Source organism: Panthera leo, chromosome A3 (genome assembly GCF_018350215.1).
Source record: "Panthera leo isolate Ple1 chromosome A3, P.leo_Ple1_pat1.1, whole genome shotgun sequence".
NCBI lineage: Eukaryota > Metazoa > Chordata > Mammalia > Carnivora > Felidae > Panthera > Panthera leo.
This window is the reverse complement of record NC_056681.1, coordinates 85928580-85950393: the sequence shown is the minus strand read 5'-3', so window position 1 is coordinate 85950393 and position 21814 is coordinate 85928580. Positions and strand designations below refer to the sequence as shown.

The 21814-nt window shown below is 38.7% G+C and overlaps 1 protein-coding gene across 6 annotated transcripts in view; it reads right to left on the bottom strand.

Annotated features, from left to right (window-relative positions):
• Window positions 1-21814, bottom strand: part of ANTXR1 (ANTXR cell adhesion molecule 1) — a 217341-nt gene that overhangs the window by 173275 nt on the left and 22252 nt on the right. For all 6 annotated transcript variants that reach the window (XM_042932538.1, XM_042932532.1, XM_042932533.1 and 3 more), the window contains exons 2-3: window positions 19497-19568; window positions 14737-14808 (exon numbers count right to left, since the gene is read on the bottom strand). In XM_042932538.1, the coding sequence (XP_042788472.1) occupies window positions 14737-14808; window positions 19497-19568 (144 nt within the window). The remainder of the gene's footprint in view (window positions 1-14736; window positions 14809-19496; window positions 19569-21814) is intronic.

Below are 21814 nucleotides of genomic sequence, written 5' to 3'. Positions count from 1 at the left end.
ACTTTAGATTTCTCAAATGTAAAAATGAAGGTGTGGAACTGTAAGATCTAGTGGCTCCCTTCCAGCTCAGAATACTGTATCTGATTTTATGCAGGGACTAAAGAGCCTGGGCATCTGCTGGGAACCGGAAAGGCTATACTCGGCAGATAGGAGTAGTCCACGGGGTGGCACAGGGTCAAGTGGAAACCCGTAACTGAAGTTCACTAAGAGGAGTCCATCAGGGAATTTCCAAAGGTTTAAGCCTAAGCCGGCATAAAGAATAGGAGTGATGGTTTAATCACAGGGCAACATGATGAATTTGTCCAAACAAACTCCTCTTTACACAACTCTGTTTTGGTTGGTTATTCATTCATGCAGTGGTTTTCACCATGCAGGTCCCTATGGTACCACTTCACTTTCAAAATGAATCTGTAACTTTCCCATCACTAAATCCCTTTTCCCCTATTGAGCCAAATTCTGCAGGTGGGAGTGGTGGAAAGTGGGTTCTGTATTCAGGGTTTCACAAATATATAGCTTTCTCCTGTGAGAACCTTCTGTTCCATGTTCCTCTTAGTTCAATAGAGACTAGGTCTCTTTGGGTGCTGGTAGTAACTAAAATGGTCAGGTTGAGGTACTTGAGCCCAGGACCACTGACCACAACAAGTGTTTGCAGAGGCATAAGATGGAATGGCATTCTGCCAAGTCCTGTGCAACAGAGACTGTGGAGCCCAGAATCATCTTCTTGGATGGAAGCTGAGAGTGCTCCAGGGAAGATGATCGGCAAGCATCTTGTTTTGGTCAGACCACATTTCTTTAAGTATAGGCTGGTGGAAGTTACAGTTTCTTCCAAAGATAGGACTTCCCTGTCACACTTTGGAGCAATGTTGGGCTGGTGGCAGGAGGAGGTAGAAGTTATGTTCACACCAGATAACCCAACCCACAAGTCATAGGTGGGAACAATCTGTTTGAAAAGAAGAGTTGGAGGATGAAATAAATGTCGAGAGGCAAAGAGAACTCTTATAAATCACTAATGAGAATGAAAATTGGTGCAGCCCCTTTGGAGAACAATGAAATCATGCCTAGTGAAGCTATACATTCACATACCACAAGACCTAGCAATTCAATCCCTAGTTGTATATCAGAGAGAAATTCTTGCTTTTGACCCCCAAGGGGACAGGTATAAGAATGTTGATTGCAAGTTTGTTTATGACAACAAAGAGTTAGAAATAAACTAACTGTCCATGAAGAAGAGAACAGATAAGTACCTGATGGTACCTCATAGCCATACAGTATGATGCAAGAGAAAAGTATACATTAGTTAAGATGAACCAAGCACAGCTATGTGTATCTTCACAGAAAAAGTCTTAAAAACATGATGTTACGTGTAAAAGCATGTTCAAGAAAAATACATACAATATGACCATTTATTATAGTTTCATCTGAAAAATATAATGTATTGCTCACAGGTATACAAAAATATTCAGCATCCGTTAGAATGATAAGCCCCAAATTCAGGATGGTGATTATCTCTGGTGAGGAAAAAGAAAGGGGAATGTACACAGAGGTGTCAACCCCTGTAATATTTTGTTTCATAAGCTTGGTGGTGGATAATGGGTCTACTATGCTTTTTTGGTATACTTTTGTTACATTTGACATATTTAATAATTTAAAAAAGTTGTGGAGGGTGAGTAGCAGCGGCTGAGCCCGCAGTTCATGAGGCAGTCAGAGCTGCTCAAGGGCAGCAGGACGTCTTAGGCTTAGCCCTAGAGGCCAAGGGCTATGAGGTGATGGGCAGGCGGTGCTGTGGCGCTAGCCTATGTTGGCCGATAGTGGTTTGCCGTTGCCAGGCCACTGAGAACCGGTTGGTTTTGGCTGTCTTGCTTCATTCAGATCTGAGCACCCTGCCGTTCTCTGGTTCCACTGCCCACTTGGGTCGTCTGTCCTGCTGGCTTCATCCTGACAAGAATGTTTCTGCAAGCTGCTCTGTCAGATTTTATTATTTCTGTGTGCCTGCCACACGCGGGACAGCAGGTGAGGAAGGGAGGTGATATTTCCTGAGCATCTGGGCTGTGCCAGGGTCTCTGCCGGGCACTTTCCATACAGTAATTTACAAAAGCCTCACAGCAACACCACAAGGTGGGCGTCATTATCTTCATCGTACGTTTGAGAAAAGAGATTCAGGGAAGTTCAGTAACATGCTGTGCTGGGGGAGCCCAGACTGGAACCCAAACTGATCTGGGTACAAAGTCTGTATTGTCTCTACTGCATCTGGGGTGTCCATACTTGGACTAGGACAGTTTACTGTACACAAAGACACAGGATACACACACACACACACACACACACACACACACACACACACTATGTATATGTATTTTTTTCAGAGTGTAAGTTGTACTCTATAATTTGGGAAAGACCTCAACATGATTTTTATATAAAATCTAAACGTTGGTATATTATTAAATAGGATACAAATGTACATGCATTTTAAAGATGAAAGGGTATGGAAGAAAAAGTTTGCTTTTGATAAGCCAATTCAAACTATATGCTAGGGCCCCAGGGGTATACTTTACTTTCTTCTCCTAATAGGGGTACCCCCAGAGGAAGAGTGTGAGAAGTACAGGACCTCACTACTCTCACAAATCAGTCTGCTCCCAGAACAGCTGAATTGTTTCAAGGTGGGTTCTTTTTACCATCACTGAGATTCAGTATAAGGAGGCCTGAGACAAACTTCCTCTAGAGATATTGCCTGTGAGCTCCTGTCTGGAAGAAGTCTCGCTAGCACCATTACACAAAGGAAAAAAAAAAACCTTTTCTCTAGCCTCATGCCGAAGCAGTATTTTCTACCTATATCCCGCTATATTGGGATAGACTGGCCAAATGTTAGAAACTTCGGAGAAGGATGTGAGCCACGGAGAACTGGGAGCTTGCTCTCTGGATTGCTGTTGGGTTTACTATGATGATTTGAGTAGGGTGTGTCCAGGAGGATTTGGGGTGATTCCTTAGCTGTTTGTCAAAACCCGAACCACAACAGTAACAATACTTACTGTGTGCCTGGCACTGTTAATCCTTCTAACAGTTCTATGCAGTAGAGACTATCATTCTATTCATTTTATAGACGAAGAAACAGGCACAGAGAGGTAAGGAACTTTCCCATGGACCCAGCTCCTGGGATATTCTCTCTCAGTCAACAGGACAAGAGAATAAACACATGCTTCCCTCCATTTCTCTTAATTTTGCCATCCAAACGTCTTGTACCTAAATAAAGAGTACCTAAAAATGGAGCAAATCCAGGTTCTTTCAAGTGCAAAGTATCTGGAGATTCTTTTTCTCTCTTGTTATTTTTAAATTTAGAAAAGGCTTTCAGAACTATGTCTCTTGGTAATGACAGCCTGTAATCATTCTGCTCCAGGAATCAAGCGATGTGTTCGGAGTATGTCATTTTCCCCTGTGACACTAATGGCAAAACCACACTCTCAACCAAACCAAAGGATGACTGAGAGGGATGGAGAAGTGTGGTCTCTTGGTTTCCACTCAGCAGTTTGAGCCAAGAGTTCTTGGCTTTCACTCCAACTCCTTAAGCAATAGGCAAAATGCTTAACCTCTTAACCCCATCTGTGAAATGCTGATGCTACCTCTTTACCTCTTTGTGAGGAGTATTTCCAAGCTCAAGTTGTTACAAAATCCTGAAGATAAAATGTGGGGAGGGCATGTGTTTTCAGAGACGTGTTTTCTGGAAGAGGTCTGAGGGTTTGGGTGGTGAATTGTCTATGCTAGGAATTGTTTTTAACTTAAAACTGTATGTAATTGTAGAACTGTGGGAAACTCTATAGTATAGTGATTAAGAATGTGGACATTGGGGACAGCATGCCTGGATTCAAATCCAACTTCCTACACTTTTACAGCAGAGTGGTCTTGTGCATTCATTGACTTAGTCTCCATCTACATAATACATGTAATAAATGATTCTCATAACAACCTAACAAGGTAGGTATTACCAATTTTCTCTTACTATAGTTGAGAAAAGTATTCTAGGTTATTGGTACATTATAATTCATTAATAAAAGATTGTATATAGACACAAAAGTAAGTTTACTCATGCATTTGCACATATACATAGTGGCTGGTTCTGTTTAACTATTTCACAGACAAGAAACCAAAGATAGCAGCACAGTGAATTGGGTGGATTATATAATAATGTAGTAGAAAAAATCACTAGATTAAAAATTTTTAATTTTGTTGGTTAAAAAAAAATCCTACCACTACTGACGACTTGTATGAATTTGGGCAAATAATTCAATCTCTCTGAGAATAATTTTCCTGAGCAGTGAAATGAGGCCAGTGAGAGAGTTGGATAAGATGTAATAATTCTTTGACTCATGGTTGTTTGCTTATGCTTTGTTTTTTAATCTTGCAAAGTTTAGAAGGAAGGTGAAATTTCCAGGTAAAAACAGTGGCTCTGGGTCTACACATTTAACTTCCCCCCTTTTTCCCTCCAAAAGGCTATAGAAACAGCTAAACTAGTTTAATACAGGGAAATGTTTTTTTTCCGTGGTGGAAAATAGGTAAGAGTGCCACACACATGCCAGGTACCTGGGATAATTCCTACAAGAAGTAGAGTTGCTGAGATCAGGTTGAGGAAGGGCCTAGCAGCCTGGAATTCTAGGACATGAAAAGCCCGCGGTTGGCGATGGGTTCATTTCTTACCACAGTGATCCAAAACCTACACCTGACATTCTTCTTTTGGCTCCAGCTTCCCTCTTACCTTGGACACACTACTGGGTCTCTACTCTTCCCAAGCAAAAGTTATACCACATCTAAGTTAGCCCATTGTCTTTCGCCTGGGATCTTCACATTTTCAACAAAGATTTTTTCATGACCCCTGACAGAACTCACCCCAAATGCCAGTGCTGAAAAACCTGGTTGCTCCTGTTTTGAGTCACTATGCTAAGGAAAGTCTCAGGAGTTGGGAAGAAGAGGACCAATTTGAGGAATTTAAGAAAATTTCCCCTTTGAAAGAAACTCATTTGAAAAACAGGGGAGCACACAAAGCAATTCTAATTCATATTCATGATGAAGATATTCCATTTCCAACACAATAGCAGGGTGCCACACACATACACAAAAGGAAAAATTTAGGATCAGAAAAACATTCATAGGGTTGATTCATAGATATTCATAGAGATTATTTGTCAGGTAAAAATGCAATGGCACTGAAAACAGTAAATGAAAGATGAAAGAAATTAAAGCAAGCATAAATAAATAAGTAGACAGCCTGTGTTCATGGTTCAGAAGACTTAAAATTGTTAAGGTGATAATACTACCCGAAGTGATATACAGATTCAGTTCAATCCCTATCAAAATTCTAATGACATCTTTCTTCAGAAATAGAAAAACTTATCCTAGTATTTATATGGAATCTCAAGGGACCCCAAAAAGCCAAAAAATTGTCTAAGAAGGACAAAAGTTGGAAGACTCACACTTTCTGATTTCAAATTTACTACAAAGCCACAGTAATCAAAATAGTGTGGTACTGGAATAAGGACAGATGTATAGAGGGCCCAAAAAGAAAACTTTGGATATATAGTCAAGTAGCTTTCAAGAAGGGTGCTAACCAGTCAATGGGGATAAGACAATCTTTTCAACAGATGGTCTGGGAAAACTGGATGTCCATTTGCAATAAAATGAAGTTGGACACTATTTAAAGCATATACAAAAATTAATTCCAAGTGGATCAGGGACCTAAATGTAAGAGTTGAAACTAGAAAACCCTTAGAAAAATCATTGGGAAAAAGCTTCATGATGTTGGATTTGGCAGTTTCTTGGGAGATGACACCAAAAGCATGGGCAACAAGTAACGAACTGGCGAAACTAGACTCATCAAAATTAAAACTTTTGTGTGTCAAAGGGCACCATTAACAGAGTGAAAAAGTAACCCACAGAATGGGAGAAAAATATTTCCATACCATATATCTACTAAGGGATTAATATCCAGAATATATAAAGAACTCTTAGAAGTTGACAACAATAAAAAACTCAAATAAAATATGGACAGAGGACTTCAACAGACATTTCTCTAAAGATACACAAATATGCCAATGAGCACATGAAAAGATGCTCAATATCACTAAACATTAGGGAAATATAAATTGAAACCACAATGAAATACCATTTCACATCCATTAGAATGACTGTTATTTAAAAAACAAAAACAAGAAACATAGTAACAAGTGTCAGCAAGGATGTGGAGAAATTGGAATCTTTGTACATTACTGGTAACAATGTAAAACAGTGCAGCCACTGTGAAAAACAGTCTGGTAGGTCCTCAAAAACTTAAATATAGAATTACCCTATAATCTAGCAATTCTACCTCTAGGTACATGCCCAAAAGAATTGAAAGCAGAGACTTCAACAGACATTTACATGCCAATGTCCATAGCAGCATTATGCCCATCAGACAAAAGATGGAAATAAGCCAAATGTCCATTGACAGATGAATGGATAAACAAAATGTGGAACATACACACAATGTAATATTATTCTGCCTCAAAAAGGAATGAGATTCTGAAATATGCTACAACATAGATGGACCTTAAAAACATGCTAAGTGAAATAAGCCAGATTGAAAAGAAAAAATATTATATGAATCCACTTATAAGAGGTAACTAGAGTAAACAAATCCATAGAGACAGAAAGTAGAATGGAGGTTACCAGGAGCTGGCAACAGTTTCAGTTTGGGATAATGAAGAAGTTTTGGAGATGGATAGTAGTGTGATGGTGGCACAACGTAAAGCCACTGAATTGTATTCTTAAAATGGTTAAAATAGTAAGTTTTATGACATGCATATTTTACTATGATAAAAAAATTGCAGTGGAAGCTGCAAACAATAAGTTGAATACAAACAAAGGTAAAAATTGGTGAATTACAGGACAAGAGTGAAAAATTCTCCAAGAACTCAAAGAAAAATGATAAAGATTAAAAAATTATGCCTAGAACACAAAAAAGTTTAGAATACATTTAAAAATCCTAAGGACGAAAGAAAAGTAATAATAAAAAATTATAGAAAAATATTTCTGAAGTTCAAGATATTTGTTATATCCTGATGAAAAGGTTCAAATCCTATACAAAGTATTATCCAAAATTAATGAAAGAACATACACCTAGATATTTGTTCTTGATTATTTTTTAATTCCAAGGTTAAGGAAGTATATTTTTACAAGCATCCATCCAGAAGCAGAAAAAGACTATTCACAAAGGAGAAATGTACTAAATTGGCATTTTTCTGTATGCAATGTAGAATAGGATATACGCGAGGTGGCATAGTGTCATTGTCAGTAAATTTAGGAGAAAAGACAGAGTATAAGAACTTCATATTCAATTAAAATGTTTATATGGAGGTGAATAGCAATAATTCTCAAATAAGTTGGGACTTGGAAAGCTTAATATTCACATACCTTTCAGGAAGATTTTACCTGAAAAAGACTCAGCCAACTAAAAAATTAAAAAATAAATCAGGTAAAAATTTCAAGTACTGGAAAGGAACTATGTATGTGTATGTGTGCATGTGTATGTATTTATGAGACATAATGCAAATAGTTCTTAAGAAATTCAGCAAGGAGGGGTGCCTGGGTGGCTCAATTGGTTAATCCTCTGACTATTGGTTTTGGCTCAGGTCATGATTTCATGGCTCTTGGGATTGAGCCCCATGTCGGGTTCCATGCTGACAGCGCTGAGCCTGCTTAGGATTCTCTCTCTCCCTCTCTCTCTGCCCCTTCCCTGCTTGCATGCACGTGCTCTCTGTCTCTCTCTCTCTCTCAAAATAAATAAATAAACTTAAAAAAAAAAGAAATTCAGCAAGGAGAATAAATGAGATTACTTAATTCTTGCCATTGTAAAGACAAGCAAAATTCATTGGGAACTGTTGCTAGAATAAAAATGAAATTATACTTCTTCAAATTCTACTTTTTTTTTTTTTTAATTTTTTTTTTCAACGTTTTTTATTTTATTTTTGGGACAGAGAGAGACAGAGCATGAACTGGGGAGGGGCAGAGAGAGAGGGAGACACAGAATCGGAAACAGGCTCCAGGCTCCGAGCCATCAGCCCAGAGCCTGAAGCGGGGCTCGAACTCAGGGACTGCGAGATCGTGACCTGGCTGAAGTCGGACGCTTAACCGACTGCGCCACCCAGGCGCCCCGCCAATTCTACTTTTCAAATTTCTGGTGCAAAATTAAAATATCAAAGAAGGGTAAAAGATAAATGAGTGGACACAGATATAGCAGAAAAATGTTTTTAAAAATTTAAGTTTATAAAAATTTTTTTGACAAAGGACTTAAAAAGCATGAAAGGTAACAGAAAGGTATTCTATGTTGATTAGACATATACTCCATAATGCAAACCCATGTGAACTAAACAATATGGCATAAATTATAAAGCAATGTGTTGGAGATTCAAATAAAAGTTATGGTGGAAAGTTTAAAAATACCTCTCTGTCCTCACAGATCAAGTAAACAAAAATATAAGGTATTTGACAAATTTAATCAATACATTTCCTATATAAAAATTTTTATCCATCAGGTATACATATGGTCTAACATCCATGGATGATAAGTAAAATTTAATCACTTACTAATCAACCAACAAAAATTAATAAATTTTAAAAGTAGAAATTACATAAACCAGTATTTTAGAAAAGAAAACAAACAAAAAAGAAACTCATTCACAATGGAAGGAAAACTTAAAAATGCCTTTGGAAAACACTTAATAACACTGTATGAGACGGATTGGAATAAAAAACAATAAAACCTTAGTAAGAGACATAAGTGAAGGGATATATCTTTAAATAAGAAAATATATACAATAAAATTGCAATGCCATTTTGCTAAGGTGATTCTGTACTTTCTATACAATTCAAGTGAAAACCCCAAGAATATTTTGGTACATTAAGCAAATTATGTAAATTCCCATGGTAAAACAAGCAAACAAAAAAACAAACTACAAAAGACCAGGGAGATTTTCACTCATGATTAGAAATGAAGAAGGACTAGGGGCGCCTGGGTGGCTCAGTCGGTTGAGCTTCCGACTTCGGCTCAGGTCATGATCTCGCGGTCCGTGAGTTCGAGCCCCGCGTCAGGCTCTGGGCTGATGGCTCAGAGCCTGGAGCCTGTTTCCGATTCTGTGTCTCCCTCTCTCTCTACCCCTCCCCCGTTCATGCTCTGTCTCTCTCTGTCTCAAAAACAAATAAACGTTAAAAAAAAAAAAAAAAAAAAAAGAAATGAAGAAGGACTGGTCTTCCAGATGCTAAAACTAATAAAAATGGTGTGGCCCTAGCTAGGAACAGAAATGCAGTGTATCAGAATAGAAAACACAGCAGTAGATCCATGTCTACCAAAGAGTTTAATTTTTCAAATTGGTAGTAAATGATTATTCAGCAAATGATGTTGGAAAAACTGGCTAAGCACTCAGAGAAAATGGATGGATCTTGGCCTTATACCTTACATCAGATGAATTTCTAGAAGTAATGCTCTACATGTAAAAAAAAAAGTATAAAAAATACTGTAAGTAAAAGTAGTCATAAAAGGACAATAGCAGCCCAATCACAATTATGAACACTGATGTTAAATTTCTAAATAAAATGCAGAAAACAGAGTTCGACTCTACATTAAAATAATAATCTATGACAACCAAGTGTAACCAGAAATGCAAGAATGATCCAATATTAAAAAAAAATATTTTAAATGCATTTCACTGTGTTAGTAGGTCAAAGAAAAAAATAGGATCATCTTAATATATGCCAAAAATGCATTTGATTAAATTGAATATCTATTCCTGATTTCTTTTAAAGGAAGAGTTGGACTTCCTTGACATGATCTCATTCCAAATGATGAGACATCTAAAATATTTAAATCAAGATCAGGAAAAAGACTGTCCAGGGAGTACATAGGGAATCATGTGCAGTAGTTAACATTAAAATAATGTATTCCAATAGTACTTAAATTAACATTAGATCCTTTATGATGCTGTTGAAGAAACCTGAAAAATGTGTTGCAGTTTATCAATCATTTTGCAAACTGATGAAGCTATGAAATCTTGGAAGAGCAACATGATATAATGCAAAACATATGAGTCGGACTGATTCCAGAATCCAGAATCATACTACTAATTCTGCCATTTTTGTTATTTGGCCATAGCAAGTTATCTAACATCAGATTCTCGGTGCCCCTTATCTACAAAATTGAAGCAATAGCAGGCAAGATGGAGTAAACTTGCTACTGGCTATCTCATCTCTCCTGGCAATTATTGCCAAAACCTCTGGACAAAATAAAAATGCAAACAAATAAGGACTATGAAAAGTAAACAAAGCAGATGGATTGGGAAGAGTAGTTAAAACCTGGACAAATAACCCAGACAAGTACGAATTCCACATTCCCCCTGCTCTTTTCTTTCATAGCTTTAACCTGAGGGTGGGTCTCAGTCACATGGTAGTGGCCTGGGAGGTCACCATATATCAGGCCCCTGGGGAAGGGACCCCCTGTGGCTCAAAGAATGTGGAGAGAATCCCAACTTTCATTTCTCTTTGATTACTTCTGCCTTTGCCCCATGGGTGACCTCAGTAGAGAACTACACGAGACAATGTGGAGGCCAAACTCCAAGATAAACCCCACTTTTCTTACTAGAGGACTTGGAAAGGGCGGCCTCAGTGGGAAACAGTGTGTGGGGAATCCTGCAGAAGAGAGAGCTGGAGAAGGGGGTCCCAATAATTCTGTGTATGAAGCTGTATAAGTCCTGGGCTTATCTCTGAGCTGCACATGTGTAGGACAGGCTTGAAGCTGCTTAGCAAAGGCTTTGAAAACTGAACTGAAAAAAAAAACCACCAACCACAGAAGAAGAGAGAGAACATGTTGTCTGAACCTCGTGCAAACAGAGAAAACAAATTAATATTCTCCAGAGGATTTGAAAATGACTCAAGAGTCTGAACAACCTAATATTAAAAGTTTCTAGGATATAATCTAAAATTACTCGACATACAAAGCACCTAGAAAATGCACCGATTCTCAGGAAAGAAACAATTAAGATGCCAATCTTGAGCTTATGAAATTGTCAGACAAAGAATTTAAAGCATATAAGGTTTATATGTTTACTTTATAGTTTTTATATATTATATTTAATTATATTACATATGGTTGATCTCATAAATATTTACCTCATATGTAATCTCATTGTATATCTAAATATATATGATATATTTCATTATATGTTATATCTTATTATATGTTTTTATATATTATATATTTAAGTATTTATATATTTATTTTATAATTATGCTCCCATGAGGTAAAGGTAAATACATTTGAAATAAATGGAAAGATAGATGATCTCAGCAGAGGAATAAAATTTTTAAAAGGAACAAAATAGATATTTTGGGACTGAAAAATCACAATGTCTATGACAAACAATTCAATAGATGAGCTCAGCAGCAGGATGGAGATGACAGAGGAAGGAGCCTGTGAACATGAAGACACATCAATAGGAATGATCTAATCTGAAAAATAGCAAGAAGAAAGATTGGAAAAGAATTGAACTGACCTTCAGGCACATGTGGAATCATATCAAATGGTCTAACATCTCTGTCGCTGGTGTCCCAGAAGGAGAGGAGAAAGTGGTGCAGAAAAAATAGTTGAAAAATAGGGTCGCAAATTTCTCAAATTTGGTGAAAGACAAATTATACATTCAAGAACCTCAGCAAATCCAAAATAGGAAAAACTCCAAGAAAACCATGCCTAGATAGATCACATCAACCTGCTGAGGAGAGCTAAAGAAAAAAATGCTGAAAGCAGTTAGTGATAAATAGTATATTCCATATAAAATAAGGAGACCCCATTAGAGATTGAATGGTTATATGAGGTTAAGTGAGAAATGATATGTAAAATGTTCAGCAGATAAAAGACACAAATGGTAAGTATTGTTATTCAAATTGTAATTCCTTTACTACCTCTCAACACACCATATTTATTTTCTATTATATTTCTTCAGCCTTCCCGTGGTTTCCTTTATATGGATTTGATCCCAAGAAGTGGATGCAAATATGTCTTTGATATTATTTCTTGTGGTTTACCCACAATCTCTTGCTCTTGTGGAAATGAGAGTCTCTGAATTCACGTCCTGTTTTTGAGCAAGTTTTTTTTAACTTACACGGTTCCTCAGTCATTACATCGGTACAATAATGCATCTATTACTGTCTTATAGGGATATTGTGAAAATCTGATGATATATAGAGAAAAACGTAAACATTCCTGTGGCCAACTAAAACACTGGAAGTCATATCTTTCAGAAACAGTACCAGTTTGGAAGCTCCGAAAGCCTAGTTCTTTTAGCCAATCTCATGAAAAAGTATTTTGGAGAGAGAAGGCTTGTCCACATTTCTCCCTAGGCTGATAATGTTGGGGATGTGTCAGTAATCCATTCATGCTTTGCCAGCTGACCCATAGGTTAGGCCAAGCAGTCACCACATGAAACCAAAACATCCTTTTTAGCAAGGCATTTTTTGGCTGTTTGATGCATATGCAGCCCTTAAATATTAAATGCTGTTTCTAGCAAAGTGGAGATCATAACCTCTGTCTTCTCCGTGGTACAGGAAACTAGGAGTAGTGAAGTTAAGGCATAAAACATTAGATTCAAGTGAAAAACATTGGATTCAGGTGACTAATTTGAGCTAGCATAACCAAAACGAGTCTGAAAGCCTAAGCATTTTAACAACGTTTATAAATCTGTAACCCCCTCGGCTGCCCTCCCCACTTCCCAGAGGCTGTGAGCAGTAGCACACAAAATACCCACAAGAGGTGTGAGATCTAGGTCTCTGGGCCAAACTCAATAATGGAGTGAGTGGGGTCAATGCGAAGCAGCACCGGGCGGCCTGGGTTGTAGGAGGATGTGAAGAATGGGTGAGAGGGGAGTCTTCTCTGAACAAAGCCATCTCTGCATAATGGATGTCATCATGTAAAGACTGAGAGAAAGTAGGAGTCTTTCATAGGCTAGAGACACTTTCTCAGAGCTTCTTAAAATCCTTGGCCAATAGTGATGGAAAAATCTCTCAAGTTTCTTGGGCTTTAGGATTCTCTGTTTAACAGAAGGCAGCAAGGGAGAGTGGAAGGAATGTGGAGCCTGCATCTAGTGTGCATTCTACTTGGTATCCTTAGGAATACGATATGGCCTCAGTTTCTTCTTCTGTTAATAGGAAATAAGAAACCCCTGTTTTAAAAATGGGGTTTCAAATGGCATGCATGAATAATAGATACTGCTGAAGGAGAAATAGGACTTGAGGGGCGCCTGGGTGGCTCAGTTGGTTAGGCGACTGACTTCGGCTCAGGTCATGATCTCATAGTTCGTGAGTTTGAGCCCCACATTGGGCTCTGTGCTGACAGCTCAGAGCCTGGAGCCTGCTTTGGATTCTGTGTCTCCCTCTCTCTACCCCTGGAGTGAGTGAGAGTGAGGGGAGTGTCTACCCCTCCCCTGCTTATGCTCTGTATCTCTCTCTCAATAATAAATGAATGTTAAAAAAAATTAAAAAAAAAGAAATAGGACTTGAAAACTTTTACATGGTACAGAGAATTCTTTTTGTTACACATGGGAAACAAAGACATGGAGAAAAATGAGGACTAACTCAGATTTGCTGTGTTAGTGCAAAATCCAGAAAACCTTACTCCATCCTGTTAGTCCTAGTCTGATTTCTGGAAGAAGAATGTTATAAAGTCTCCCTGTCCTCTGTGCTTGCCCTTCCTCCTTTCCTTTTCCCTACATGTCCATACACAGTCTGTCAGTAGTCCCACATGTGTCTCCCCCACCCCATGATGTTTCTCTCATGTCACTATTGCATTTTTTTTAAAGTGGACAAAAGTGTTATTAACTCAAGAAAACCGTTATCTCCACTTCCAACATACCATCCTAATTATGAACAAATGGTATGTCTCTATTTTTGCTAGTTTTCATGGGTAAGTGGTAAAACCCCAAATAATATCTTTGTTAAGCTACGTCTAAGTAATCCTTGTATGTCAACAACATTTTGCCACACCTGATTCAAAATTTCCTTTTTTCCATGGTACCATAAACCCTCCCTTTCTATTCCCTGCCTTGGCAATTATGTTTAATAATATTTCACGTTCCTACTTCTCTCACAGTATGCTTATTATATCTCTGAAACCTTAACCCACAAAATAAATCTAATTTAAATAAAAGAAACTATAATCCTCCAAGGATTTGGCTTGCTAACATTCTGCTTGAAGTTAGCAGACTGAGTTGCCAATCAAATGTAAGATTTACCTTAATGCGATTTAGTCATTTACAGAATTTCACCAACATCAGGAAATTCTATCAGTCATCACAGAGTAAACTAGCAGATGGGTCAATGTACAAAGTTCAAGGCTTCAGTGGAAAGAACTATATGATTAAAATGACTGATGGGGCGCCTGGGTGGCTCAATCAGTTAAGCATCTGACTTCGGCTAAGGTCATGATCTCTCAGTTCTTGAGTTCGAGCTATCGGTGCTGATAGCTCAGAGCCTGGAGTCTGCTCGGATTCTGTGTCTCCCTCTTTCTCTCTGCCCCTCCCCTGCTTGTGCTCTCTCTCTCTCAAAAAGAAATAAACATTTAAAAAAATTTAAATTTAAAATGACTGACAGTCAAGGCTGGCACTAGGGCACATATACCAGAACTACTCAGGAAAAGGTGGGCTTTTTAGCAACAGGGAAGGGAAGCATCCTTACCTGTCTTCTGTTAGCTTCATTAGGGTTGTTCCTCGAGTAGAGAAGACAATAAAAGACATTCTTAGCTGTGGGCTGGAAAGGAAAAGAAATTCTATTAGGGCAGATAGAAAGACCGTAGAATGCCATTTCCTTCCAGTCATCTTCCCTGTTTTTCCTCTCCTATCTGGCTGCCAGAGCTGAGGACCTACAACCCTAAGAGAGACCCCGCAGCTGGTGTCGCAAGTATTTAGCCAGTAGCCGACTTGAAACTGTGGACCAGTGGGAAGATCTGCAGTGTCTTCCGGGGGCGCTGCTTCGAATTTGACACCACCGCTCAGTGACAGCGGGTGACAAATAGGAAAGCTAACATTCATCACTGCCCCATGCTCTGTCTGAAGAAGTGTAACTCTAGAAGACGACTGGTCTGCATGGTGTTTATAAAAAGGGGACCCTGATTGGTGAAATTTGATAGTGTCTCCAGGGCAGTCCAGTGTATCCTCTAACGAGGGGAGTGGCTAAACCTGTTGCAGCTTGGTGCCATCAGCCGCTAAGATCATACTATAAATACCCTTTGCTCTGAAAGCAGGATCACCATCAACTTTTAATTTCTGCTCGGTTTCCCAAGCAGGTGATCCCAGAAGGAGAGAAGGTGCTGATGGGCCACAAGAATATCTATTCCACTTGGTAGTTTTATACTTCTCATTATTAATGAACATGGTGGCATGGCTTGTTTATGGCAGTGCTCAGGAGCTTTATCCTGGATAAAATCCACACTCTTAGAGGCAGAACAACTCTCAGTTGAGGACCAAATGTGTTTCTCTGTCTGCAAGATGGACTGTCCAGAAATAACAAAAGCAAAACAGACATTTAAAAAAAAAAGAAAAGAAAAGACGGGGCACTTGGGGAGCTCAGTTGCTTAAGCATCCGACTTTGGTTCAGGTCATAATCTCATGGTTCATGAGTTCGAGCCCCGCATCGGGCTCACTGCTGTCAGTGTAGAGCTCACTTCAGGTACTCTGTCCCCCTCCCCTGCTTATGCTTTCTCTTTCTCTCTCTATCAAAAATAAACATTAAAAAAAAAAAGAAAAGAAAAGATGGACTATCAGACTGTAGTGGATTCACCAATAGAGTGCTGTCTGTCAGGCACTGTCTCTGGGTGGCCAACTGGTTCATCTGTCACAATGTCAACCTGTTTCTTCACCATGCACTACCCTCCCACCCCTGATTTGGCCCCCATATCTTATAGTTCCCACCTCCTCCAACATTTCCTAAACCCTCCCTCCTTTTCCATTTCTTAGCTTAGGACTTTGCCCTCAACTATGTGACCACTGCAATTATTTCCTGGCCGGTGACCTTGCCTGTCAACAGTCTTTGTTCCAATTCATTCTCCACACTGCTTCCCGAGCTATTTTCCTAAAATATAAGTCAGACCTGTCATCCATCTGCTATAAAAATCTCCAATGGCTCCTACTGCCTCTAGGATAAAGTCTACATTCAATACCATACATCTGATGCATCTTTGGAAACCCTTATCATGGTGTTTAATACTTGGTAGGAGCCTAAGGAGTATGAATTGAATGCCGGTATCTTGAAACAGACCTCGGTTCTCTGTCCATGACACAATTCTTCCTATTACCACCTCACTGCAGCTAATCAGCAAAACACCATAATTATCATAATACTATAATAACAGTCAACCTTATCAAGTGCTCACTATGTATCAGGCACTATCATTAAGTGATGCGCACATATTAGCTCATTAAACCAGTAACAACTTTATGAGATCAGTACTATTATTGTTCCTGTTTTCCAGAAAATGAAATTGAGACTCTAAAGGACAAAGTAATGTTCCCAAGGTCACACAGTGGGAAAGTAGTGGACCCAGGACTTAAAACCAAGCTCCTGGTTCTAGAACTTGGGCTCCTAAACAATTATACAGAGTTCAGCTCTAGAAAAAATTGAATTTGAAATGTGGGTAATGTACAGCTCCAAGAGGCAACTAGTATATTTGATATATGAGTCTTGGCTAGAGACATAATTTGGGAGTTTTCAGCATACTAATGTGAGTGGAATTGTTCGAAGACAGTGTCAGCAGTGAGAAGGGAAGTGACCCAAATCTAGAACCAACACTAACATTTAAAGGCCCAGCTCTAGTCAGTGAGATGAAAGGAGAACCAGAAGATGGAGGAAAGAATTTCGAAGAGAGGGAGCTCTCAATCAAACGAAGCTCCTGTATCCAGCAGAATAAGCACTGCAAGGCACTCTCTGTCTTTGTCCTCTTAGGGCATTAGTTAGGGACTTTGGTGAGAGCAAGCAGGTGGAGGGGGGGATGGAAGCCAGATGGCAGTAGGTTAAGGAATGAATAGGAAGTAAGGATATGGTGATACTGAGTCTTTAAAGATATTTGAGTGAGAAACCAGCAAAGAAATAGGTATCTATAGTGTCTACAGAGGAACATAATCTGGAGATTTGTTTTTTTCTGTGTTTTTTTTTTCAGATGTGGGGCAGGTGAGATTTGTTTACGTCTATTGATGTAGAAATGGTAGAGAAAAATACAAGAGAAAAACAAAGACCTGGAGAAGATTGGAGACAATGGGACAAAATGGACTAAAATGGAGGGGTCGCCTTCAAAGGGGGAATACTTGAATCTCAGAGATAAGGGGAAGGACATGCATGCATCTTTTAAGAGTAGGACTGAAACTTTAGGAAATCACTTTTCTGTTATTCACAGGGCTCTTGGTGAAACCGGGAGGTGAAGTTCTTTGCTGAGAGTGATGGGTGAGAGGTGTGGGTTGAGGTCTTGAAGGAAACAGAGAAAAGTGAATAAACAAAAATCATTCATTCCTTTTCAAAATCTATCCATTTATTCAAAAATATTGATTGAGCATGTACTATGTGTCAGATACTATTACAGGCACTTGGGCTGCAGCAGTCAAAATACAGTACCTGAATCTTGGAATTTGCATGACAGTGACAGTGATATCTTGGTGCTACACTCTGAGGGGGTCCATAGACAAGAAAGGCCAGAGGAGACAACCAGAGGAAAGTGTCTTGTGGTCTGGATTAAGCCATGTCGACTTTTCTCCTCCTCAGTTTCTTTATCAATAAAATGAAAAGATTGGGTTAAGTGGTTTCTTAGTTCCTCCACCCCTACCTCTCAGTGTCTTTGATTCTAAGACAGTGAGGCATCTGGAATTGCTGAAGGAACAGCAAGAGAGAAATGCTGAGTGACCACTCTAAGCCAGGTGCTGGGCTACTTGGTTTGCACATGTTTTCTCTTCTAATTTTCACATGCAAACCAGGGTTCAACCAAGGTAAGTCAATTGCTATGGTTGCACAATGGAGCTTGGATTCAAGTCCACATCTGCCTAACTTTAAATCCTTTTCCAGTAGACTCCTCTGCTTCAGAAAGAACAGAAGACCAGAAGGGCAAATAGAAATAGAGCAGATACTGTCAAGTGTCTAGAGGCAGATTTGTTTTATATCACTTCAAAGGATATAATGGATATAATGGACGGGAGTATAGGAAGAACATGTTGGCTCAACGACAAAAAGACTTTTCTGGAAACTGGAATTGTCCAACTATTGAGCTGTTTTCCTCCAAAGGTAGCAGTTTCTCACCAACGCTATTCAAGTTAAGGGTAGCGAATGTCTCTTAGGATAGTTTGGGAAGTCGTTGTTTTCAATTGTAGGCTTCTACAATTCTCCCAAATACTTTGATTTTAATACCACTCATGTATTTGCTTCTTTCCCCTCCCTCTCTCTCCTCTTGGCATCTGCTTTTTCCAACAATCTGGGTTTAGATGCTGCCTGCTGCAGCTTCTAATTTTTGACATCACAGAGAGGATACCTCCTAACCCTTCCCCTCCAATCAGGCAAGCAGGTAAGAGGTCAACTGAATTTGGAGGGAATGTGTTTGTCATTATATTGGTCTCAGGGGTCTTCTGAGATAAAGAATCTTATTCAAAGAAGAAGTTTATGGTTACTCACATGGGCTGGAAGACTTTACCAATGCCATGACACAGGAGTGGGGCTGCTTTAGAGTTCACGATGATCAGAACAATTTTACCAAAGACCTTGACAACTGGCTTCAAGCACATCCATGAAAGCTATCACAGTTGTGTCTTCCCTTGGAGACTGTACCCAAGGAGGGTAAAATGACCTCCTTTTCTTTACCAGTGGACATCGATACTTACTGGAAAGTAGGACCTCCCAGGCTCTGCAACGTTTATAGTGCAGTTCAAAACTGCATTGTCCTCCCTTGGAAAGTGGTATAAAGAATGCTCGGAGAATTCTACCTGTTAGGACACACAGCCAGGCTGACCAACATGGTGGTTTCCTTGGGACTGAAGAGATCTCAAAATGTGAGATTTTCAGCGCTATCATAGGGAAAGTTCTGGGCACACTGGGATGAATTGGTCACCTTTCACCCTACACCTTTTACACCTGAGTCCAGCTAGAATAAGCCAAATGGCCCAGTGTGGTGCACTGTGGAAGAAAATGTTAATGATCCTTCTGAAAGAATATATTGTTCAATAAGAGAGACAGCGGTAAAATTTTGGTCTTATAACCAAATCAGGGTCCTTCTGAAAACACAAAGCCAAAAGTTATTCTAACACAGCAAAGATTAAAACAAAGTCAAGTCTCTGGTCAAAGATCTGAGGGTCTACCTTTGTCAAAAAGCATGCCCAAAGTAGTTGGTAGTTAGCAGAATAGCAAACGTAGGCTAGTTTTACTCATGGCAGAGCACTATATATATATATATACATTGTGTTTCTCACCTGATGAATTTATGAGCCAACTGTTCCACAAAGTAATAGATTTCATTCCAGTGGTGCAGCACACTTCCTGATCTGGGAAAACAAAAGCAGATGGCACTTAATCAAGTGTTCATTCATCCTTACCTTGTATCATTTCTCTTTATGTTCTATTATCTTACATTAATTGGGCTCATTATCAGAAGCTTCTGTAACTTTGGCAATCATTTGGAAAGGTGTTTAGACTCAATGTTAGCGTTCTTGAAAATTTTGTTAAAGAATCTCCCTTCCCTCCCCCTTCCATCCCTTCCACCCCCACTCCACACACTAATGTACTAAAACAATACCTGGACCTACCCAGATTCACAGGTCGGTTTCAAATCTTTAAGAAACCATTGTTTCTGTGCAATTTAAATTATTCATTGATTAGGGAAGAAAAACAATTCCAGTTTATTTAAAGAAATTAGCACAAACTAGATGCCCAAAGACACAAAGACAAACAAATCCCCTTCCTCAAAGAGTCAGGTTTCATTTGCAAATACAGATGCAAAATCTCTAAATAAGATGATAGCAAAACAAATCCAGCAGGAATCCAAAAGAATAATAATTAATTAACCGGTGGAGTTTATTTCAGGAATGCATGGATGGTTCAACGTTTAAGAACATTTAATGTAACTATTCATACTAATAAAAAACGAAGAAAAACTATACAGCCTTTCATTATATTCAAAAGGAATCTTCTTCCTAAAGCAGAGGGAAACTTTCTCTAGGACATATGGAATTACAGAATTTTAGATTTGGAAGGGGTCTTCTTTACTTCCCAAGATTGACTTCTGTTTTACTGATATCATTTATTAACTGCTTCAGTTCAGCTTGTATTTTCCACAATGCCAATACTCTCAATCTGTTGCAGTGACTTTATAGTAGGTTTTTCTGTTCTAACTCATTCTTTGTGTAGCTACGATGCCACTTCCTTTCACTTGAGGATATGTTTCAGCTGAGCACTGCATTTCTGCCTGTCATTCTAATAATTGTTGAGGTTAAGAGTTTATTCATTCTACCCTGACATTTTGTACAAAGAGTTTCCACTTGTTTCAGATTACTTTATTCACTCATTTACCTTAATTTTAACTTCTAAAGGGTTATTCGTTGCTATTTTTCCTTTGTTTCAGACTATTTTATAAATTTTTTAATGTTTTTATTTTATTTTTTTTTTAGAGAGAGGATGCACACAGGGGAGGTGCAAAGGGAGAGGGAGGGAGGGAGGGAGGGAGAGAGAGAGAGAGAGAGGGAAAGAGTGAGTGAGAGAGAGAGAGAGAGAGAGAGAGACTCATGCAACTCCACGCTCAATGCAAAGCCCATTGTGGGGCTCCATTCCACGACTGAGATCATGACCTGAGCTGAAATCAAGAGTCAGACGTTCAACTGACTGAGCTACCTAGGCATCCCTAGCCTATGGAAATTTAAGATGGATCTGTGCAATAGATTTTGTGCTTTCATTTTCATGGCACAACAACCCAAGAATTCTCTTCTAATTGAGTATATTCCATCTCTATAAGGAGAATTTATTTGTCTCTGCCCCACATCCAAAAATGATGTGTTTATCTGACCTGAAGAAAGGGGCACAATATGTTATGGTCATACAGTGAAAGACTCCGTATCATAAGGCTATCTCATTTTTCCCAACTTAATCTGTAACTTCAATTCTAGGAAATATTCTGAAAGGATGTTTTGTAAAACTCAAAAACTGACTTTAAAAATGAAATGAAGATTAAATGTCTAAAAATAATTAAAGAAATTGTGAAAAATAATAATAAAGCTGGAAAGCTTGCCCTATCCGATATAATGACTCCATATGCATGACATGTGAAATAACTGTAGAGCCAATGGAGTAGAAGAGAGAACCCAAACCTCAACTTACATGAAGTTTTGCTATATAGTGAAAAAGTGACTCAGACTGAGGACAGAGAACTCACCCCCTAATAAATGATGTTTTGACAGTGGATTTCTAATTGGGGAAAAAACCCAGTTAGATCACTGTCTCATACCAAATGTAACCCTAGATGTATTAAAACCTAATGGGAAAAACAAAACTTTAAACCATTGAGTGAATTATAGAAGGAGACTTTTATGTCCTCAGGTTAGTGAAGGGTTTCTCCAGCCAGGTACAGAAAGTAGGAATTATTTTTTATGAAAAGGATAATTTTGACTACCTGAACCATCTACAATTCTGAATGAAAAATTGGTACCATAAACAGGTTCAAAGAAAAGAAAAGAATGATGTCTGCAGCAAATAAAAAAGACAAAATTTGTGTCCAGGATGTGTAAATAATTGGTACAAG